Source organism: Euphorbia lathyris, chromosome 6 (assembly GCF_963576675.1).
Source record: "Euphorbia lathyris chromosome 6, ddEupLath1.1, whole genome shotgun sequence".
Lineage (NCBI taxonomy): Eukaryota > Viridiplantae > Streptophyta > Magnoliopsida > Malpighiales > Euphorbiaceae > Euphorbia > Euphorbia lathyris.
In genome coordinates this window covers 7,088,607-7,096,171 of record NC_088915.1, presented here as the reverse complement: position 1 = coordinate 7,096,171, position 7,565 = coordinate 7,088,607, and the positions used below count along the sequence as shown (strand labels likewise).

At 36.2% G+C, this 7,565-nt stretch overlaps 1 protein-coding gene across 2 annotated transcripts; it reads right to left on the bottom strand.

Moving 5' to 3' along the window:
- Window positions 1-565: 565 nt before the first annotated feature.
- Window positions 566-5,704, bottom strand: LOC136232565 (serine/arginine-rich SC35-like splicing factor SCL30A). Of its 2 annotated transcripts, none has more exons than XM_066021787.1 (6): window positions 5,570-5,704; window positions 5,315-5,492; window positions 4,384-4,461; window positions 2,157-2,321; window positions 1,419-1,547; window positions 566-1,107 (listed from the first exon to the last, which is right to left on the bottom strand). In XM_066021787.1, the coding sequence occupies exons 2-6, from the start codon at window positions 5,476-5,478 to the stop codon at window positions 882-884; spliced, it is 762 nt and encodes a 253-aa protein (XP_065877859.1). In that variant the 5' UTR covers window positions 5,479-5,492; window positions 5,570-5,704; the 3' UTR covers window positions 566-881. The 2 variants fall into 2 exon arrangements, with proteins under 2 accessions (XP_065877859.1, XP_065877860.1); XM_066021788.1 differs by having other exon boundaries at window positions 1,419-1,544.
- Window positions 5,705-7,565: the final 1,861 nt, after the last annotated feature.

Below are 7,565 nucleotides of genomic sequence, written 5' to 3'. Positions count from 1 at the left end.
TTTGACACCTATTCTCATTCAACCTCGCAATGTTAGATAAGCACGTGTGGAACCTCGTTACAAAACCTGATGCCCTCTCTAGCACGCTTCCCAAATTCCACTGACCAAATCAACAAATATTAGGAACAATAAGGTACAAAAATATCCAATGGCCAATAACAATTTTACCCGTCAATTTTATCCAATGGCCAATAACAATTTTACCCCATCTAAAATTGACGGTCAAGAACAATTTTACGTATAAAGTTAACAAATTGGATCAATTTAAAAAACAATTGATCAAATTATCTTTTCAGCAAATGCATATTACAAAAACATAATATCTATATTTTTTTAATAATATATAAAATCGACCCGAATTATCAACATTCGAGGAAAATTTATTCTTGACAGCTACCATTAGACATAAAACTACACTATTTTAAACATTAAGAATAAAATTCAATGTTGTGGGTATTTCACCTTATCCTATCCCAATATTATATATATGATAAAATGGATCCAGGTCAAAAAACCCAAACCGATGCAAATATAAATTGAAACAATCCGCCATGTAGAGTACATATAGATCACGTAAACCATTATAACAAGATAATCCATTTCGACACCCCCAACCTCTAAATAAACATCAGATAATCAATCAGCATAGAAAATAAGTTCACAGCATCCCCTAGTAATTCACTGAGTTAATAAACAAAAAAAAAAAGCTTACTAATCTATAACTAAGTCACAAATCACTGCAACTCTCCAAATATTCGAGTTGAAATCTTTTCACACACACATTCACTGCAAGAACATGGAAGTATTGAGACAGGATTGAAACAACAAACAGTACCTAACTCACCGGCATTCACAGAATTACATCATCCCTTTTCAGCATCTCACCGACTAGGAGACCTATCTCCATTTGTTTCCCTTGGGTATTCATCACGGATTGGGGTCAGGCTTTTGCTTCTTCTCGGGCTTGGGCTTCTGCTCCTGATCGGTGGTGTCCGACTTCTGCTCCTAGGGCTCCGGCTTGGTTCCCTAATTGGACTTCGACTGCGGCTCCTAGAGCGTGAATATGACCTCTCTCGACTGTACCTCTTCTCTTGGGGTGAAACAGATCTGCATCAACCCAAACAACCATGTTAACACACCACAAGAACGTCCAAGAAAATATGAAACTGAAAACACTGCAAAATCAATTTTAGTGTGTTCCTAGAACAAAGAGCAAACAAATTTTGTTGGAAATCAATTTTGATCCCATCAGAAACTGTTTTTAATAGGAAATTATCAAAATAAATCCTTACTTCTTCAAGATAATTTTTGTAAAAGCAGAAATTCATAAATGGCATCAATTCTAGTAACCACTTTTGCTCAAGAGTTAAAATAGCAGTTGTCCCAAACACACATTGACTCGGTTTATACATATATACCTTGAGTAAGTCCGTCTTTTCGGAGGAGAAATATAATCACGACTTCGGGACCTGGACCTGCCATAATGTGGAGGCGGAGAACGAGAATATCGAGGTGGGGATCTTCGTCGATCACGAAATCGACTCCTACTACAAAAGAGTGAAAACATTTGCAAACATCAAAGAACAGGTTAGCAAGAACCTATGATTATACATAAAATGCATAAACTTTTATGACCTAATGAAAGGGGGGGAAATTGCTCTCTGTTTTGTTTCACATACACAAGCAAGCAAACATATTACAAATGTTTCAGTGATCTATTATGTACTCTGGCATTGCAAGTAATACGTATTCAAGACATGACATGCAAATCTTTGCAAAATCAACATGAAACTACAGACAACTCATTGTTTCTAATTAGATTTGTGATCCATATAAATAAATACATTATATAAGCAACATATTATGATTACTGAGGTTGCCAATTTTGAAGAGATATTTCATCAAAAAAGCACTTTTTTAACTGAGTGAATCTTCAGCAAAAATTAAATGGTCATTATACATTGCGAACATCTCCGGAATCTCTCTTATCATACCAACAAGAAAGAAGAGGCAAAACAGTATTAACAATTGAAGAAAACTAAAAAAATTTCATCGATCATCAACTCAATCAATAACAAAAAAGAATAATCAATTAGTGAAATATTCATGCCAATTGAAATAATCCATTGCTAACCAATAAGAAGAAAATAGTCTACCTTGGTTTCTCCCTAGCCCTCATATCAGATGGCTTCTTCCTGTTTTCCTCTGCAAATACAACAGTCAACTCACGACCAAGAAGAACCCTTCCATCCATATGGTGTTTAGCTTCAGCAGCATCATGAGGATCTGAATATTGGACAAAACCAAAACCTCGGGGTTCCCTGCAATAAGCCAATGCAAGCAAGAAACAGGGACAATATTAGCATCTCATTGGCAATTAAAGAGGTTGGGACAGTGCACGCCATAAACCTTTTTCCAATGAAATTTACCAACAAAATCCCAAGGTCATGATAAGCATGAGAAAGCAAGCACTTGGCTGCTGACCTTGCAAGTGTCAGATTAAAGATGACTTGAAATTCTTCAAGACTTGGAATAATCCTCTCAATGTATTCAAACCAACTTCCTTCCAATCTTCACTACCATTAACATCATCTTCAAAAGAACTCTAATTACTTGATTGATGTCTTCAAAACTTTAATTTCACTGTTAAATCTCAAGAAGTTCAATTAACAGACCCAACTTTTAATTGCAGGAGTATAACATTAAGAGAAAAAGCCCCATGAAAACATAAATTGTTAGGAACAAGTGTGTTTAGGGATGTGCATAATTCAGTTAAAACCGCATTACCGTACCAAACCAATTCAATTCAGTTTTTTTAACACTTTGGTTCGGAATCGGTTTTAGTCCAATATAGATACCCTTTGAAAGTATTTTTAAGTTTTCTTTGTTGTAGAAATTGCCGTTTTGTCCGCCATTCTATAGATACCGCCTGTGATCCATGGATCTCCGATCGGGAATCCGTATCCAAGCTCAGTGGCTAGTCTGCGCTCTCTTTGGTTTCGGCTTATTCTGTTGAGGTTGGGAACTCATTCTTATCCAGTCAAAGGCAGTGATCAAATTATCCCTTCTGTTCAAGTCTGTTCTCTTCTCAGATTTATTCTCTCCTAACCGGCTCCGGTGTTCTCCTATGGCGCAGATTTGAAGCGTACACCTGCTAACCAGTACAGTTTCTGCTTTATTTTTGTCTCTCTCCCAAATGCTTTCTGGTTAAACAGATCTGTCTTTTTGTCTGAACAAAAGTAGCAAGATATACTTGGAGGAGGGAGAAGAAGATTTGTTTCCCTTCTTCCTCCTCCCATCTATGTTTCTATCCCCACAATTTTAGTGTTCTTTCCTTTGTCCAATTCCAATGTTTTCATTTTAGTTGAATATTGAAATCCATACAACTCATCTGATTTTTTCCGTCTGATTTGCATTTTCCAGCTATTAACTTTTTCATTTACACTTTTTTCAAGTTTAGCAAGAGGGGAAGCATATTATCCTACGGGGTTGCACCAGAAGAAACTAAATAATGATTATTGGTTTGCAGCTGCTTTCATGCGGATTTGTATTCAAGAGAAGTATGAGATTTGTAGTCCTTTGTCTTAGTTGCACCTTTTTATGGCTTTTTTTGCTCTTTGTAGTCTTTCTTTCGTTTGTGGATCTTGTATAGGCTTTAGCATGTACTTGTGTGAGGTTTTATACTTTACTATTTTCATGTTGTACTTATACTTTTTCATCTAATGAAATGATACAAGCATTTTTATCAAAAAAAGAAAAAAGTTTTGTAAATTAATTGAGAAAATATAGTGATTTTTATTTGTTGTTTTTATTTTTTTTATCTAAATTCGGTTTGTTTGGTTCAAAACCGAACCAAACTATTCAGTTCTGTTACATTTCGGTTTTACATATATTGGACAGCTTCGTTTTGGTAATTTCGGTATTCGGTTTTTTAACTGATGCACACCCCTAAGTATGGTGGGCTTGCTTGGTAGAAACCACAAAGCACTCTTAAGGTTATGTTTAGACTAGCCCAAAAATTACAAAAATGGTAGTCAAAAAGTTGTACAAAACTAATAATACAAACTTAAAAAATTAAGTTGTGGCGCAAGGACAAGGGAAATACTAATGGGATATGTAAACTTGGGATACAAAGAAAAGAACTTTTCACTGGTGCCATCAGCAGATTTGGAAAAGAAGAAAAGGTTCTAGGTAGGTAGCTGCTTTGAAAACTGTAACTAGACAGGGTAAATCATTTCTTCAAGCATGCATGTACACAATGGTCACTAAAATAATGAATTCTCATTGCCAAAAAATGAAAAATTCCATCAGCAGAAAAAAGAAATAAGACACAAGTCATTAGTCAAAATTAAACGGATATATATTAATTGGGGACATGCTCACCCAGTATAATAATCCCTAGGCAAGTAAATATCCTTGAGAGCACCAAACTGTTCAAAAGGCCTGCGGAGGTCCTCCGGCCTGCAAATTGCACCAAAAACAAACTTCCTATCAATCTGATAGAATGAATCAATCATGAAAATGTGAAACAGATATATATTTTACAAGAATATATAATTAACTCAATCTTCTCACCAGAAATGTAATAAATTGGCAGACAAGTAATTTTGCACTAAGATCGTTTCAGAGGTTGTTCATAAATAGTACAAATGTATATATAGATTACATGAAGTAGTGCACAAGTTCTTCTAGAAATCATTATTTTCGATTTTATAAATTTCTTTACATTACCACATTATCTCTAAGTGACTCGTTCTCTACCCCTCTCAAATAACAAATGCAATTAATTCCTTGTTCTTCCAAATACAAATACGATTTCCTACTATCTAAAACACTAGATGTCTGTCTATTGACGTCACTGAGAAGCATTTGGATATCTAGAGGAATTGAAGGAGACATTCTACTGCACATGTAACGAACCATCACAAAAATTCTAAGAAGCATGCTAATGAAGAACTATATGCTTCACGGCAGTATAGTAGTCAGCAAACTAACCCACGAATTAGCTTATCAGAGAATAAACTAACTGATAAAAAAAAAACTACCAGGCAAGGAATTCATAGAACTATAATCTCAAGGACTGCACACTATCTTAAGTTTTGGACAGCTTACTTCTCAAAAAACTAAGCCAGATCTAGGCAAACCAAGAGTTTCAAACAAAAAACAAAGCGCAAAACCGAAATCAACCAACAATCGCACTCATTAACTTTACTAGATCAGCTCAATGTTCTCAAAATTCTCACACGCCCGTTCATTTCAAATTAGAACAAACGGAAAATAAAAACTAAACACAAATTAAAAAAAAATTAAGAACCTGCAATCATGGCGAAGATTACGAACTAGAAGGCTGGTAGGAAGATCGCTAGCACCTCCGCGACCACCACCGCGACCATAACGTCCCCTAGGGCTAGGGCTAGGGCTACGGCCCCTTCTACCATAACCCCGTGGTGGCGAAGGGGTATAACTCCTTCCTCTCATTGGGAGAGAATTATCTGGTAAATGAAATCAAATCAGAGAGATTTACACGCACTATACAATCATATAGAGGGAGGATGAAGAAAATGCAAACCTGAAAACCAAGAAATCGAGGAATTAGGGTTTAAGGGGGGAGATCGGGGAAGAAGTCGGCTATACGGAAAAACTAGGGCAAGAGTGAGGGGTATAATAATAGATACAATAAGAAATCAACGCGACCGGATAAAATAGGAAGGGCCCAACCATACCAATTAAGGATAGCGCTACTTGCTTAATTTTGATTGATAAAAAGTTTATGCGCTACTTGCTTAATTAATTAGCGAATAGTAAGTAAAACCGAACCAAAATTTGAAAAATCCGAATTAAATCTAACTCAATGGTTTGATTTGGTTTGGATTTTGCTAAACAATTAAATTTTTGGTTCGGTTTAGTTTAGTCTTTTTTAGAAAATCAGAAAAAATTGATCAAATCGAACTTGTTAGATAATTATTTTAATATATTTAGTGGCGGAGCCAAGACTCCACATCTAGAGGGACTGATTTTAGAGAATGACATAAATTTTTTACCTCCAACTTGTTAAGATTTTGTCATTTTAGTGCGTTGGAAGTTAAGAAATTAAAAGTGTTCAGTATAAAAGGTGTATCAGTGCATCGTTAATTTTTTTTAAATAACTAATCTTTTATCTTTTTGTTTTTACTTTATAATTTTTATAAATTATGATTAACTTTTATATAACAGCTTTAGTTTTTAGCATTTTAACAAAAAAAAAATGCAATTTTTGTTAGTAATACACTAAATATCTTAGAAATAATTAATATACAAAAGGTTTGAAGTAGACCTGTTCACGGGTCCGGGTACCCTCCCAGTCTCGTGTCTCCTAGACCGGGCTTGGACATGAAAATTTATTTTTAGGTCCAGTCCGGTCCAGGTTCGTTAAAGCTCGCCTCTTTTTTTACGGGCTTATAATTTATAAAATAGCACGGGTCGGCTCAACCCGGCCCGACTATTAATATTAATTAATAAATTTATATATTTATATATTAATATATATTTTTAAGTATAAATTTAATTTTTTATTATTAAAAATTATACATATATATTTAGGTGGACTTATATGGGCTTGGGATTTGATTTTTGAACCCGAGCCCGCCTAAATTAATAGCGGGTTGGGTTGTGTTTGGGCTGAGCATTTTTAGACAAAAGCTCGATGGGCTCGGCCCATGAGCATGTCGTCCATCGATCAATGGCAAGTAAATAGCCACAAGAAGTTCCTAAGACCTCTCTCAAAAAATGCGAAAAGAAAATTAAGGAAAATAGAGACAGAGAAAAGAAAGAGTCGAATGGATCACCCAACGTTAACTCTAATGACGCGAAAGGAGGATGCAAAAACCAAGAGAAGAACCTCCAGATTCGGGTCGGAGATTTCATCATACACATAGGTTGTGCGGCTACCTCTTTGATCTTGCCTTTCAGATTTTAGAGGTGAGGACGCCAAGAAGGGAATCCCCAAGCTCGAGCACAAGGAGCAAGAAGACACAGTACCGAAGGCATCGGTTGAAGAGGGTATGAAAAGGGTTTACTTTGACAAGCCCACTCCAAGGATGACTCGCCACATTAAACCTTTATACATCAAGGCTCATATAGATGGCAAACCGATCTCTAGAGTGTTCATCGACAATGGATCGGCCGTTAACATCATGCCAATAAAGATGGTCTTAGCCCTAGGCAAATCGGAGGAAGACATAATCTCGTTAGAGGTGTCGGTTTCAGCTTTCATGGGAGAAATTGCGAAGACATACGGTGTCCTACCTTTGGAGCTCACCATTGGCTCTCACACCGCCATGGCTGCTTTCTTCGTAGTAAATTCAACTGCAAGCTATCAACCACTTTTAGGAAGAGATTGGACTCATTCCAACTCATGCATCCCATCGTCTTTACACTAACTCCTTCTATTTTGGAAGGGAGATGATATGGAAGTTATTCGGGCGAACGAGAAACCATTCAAAACCTACTCAGACGTAGTCGAAGCCAAGCTTTATAAAGAATCTATCGGCCCCATCCGAGTTAGATCCAACTATAAAGAGCAATCA

What these genes read in the sequence shown, in the direction of transcription:
- LOC136232565 (XM_066021787.1), bottom strand. Translation starts at nt 5,478, where the DNA reads ATGAGAGGAAGGAGTTATACCCCTTCGCCACCACGGGGTTATGGTAGA. An exon ending in AATCTTCGCCATGATTGCAG is followed by an intron (nt 4,462 to 5,314) that starts GTTCTTAATTTT and finishes TGCAATTTGCAG; the next exon opens with GCCGGAGGACCTCCGCAGGC. An exon ending in CCTAGGGATTATTATACTGG is followed by an intron (nt 2,322 to 4,383) that starts GTGAGCATGTCC and finishes GGCTTATTGCAG; the next exon opens with GGAACCCCGAGGTTTTGGTT.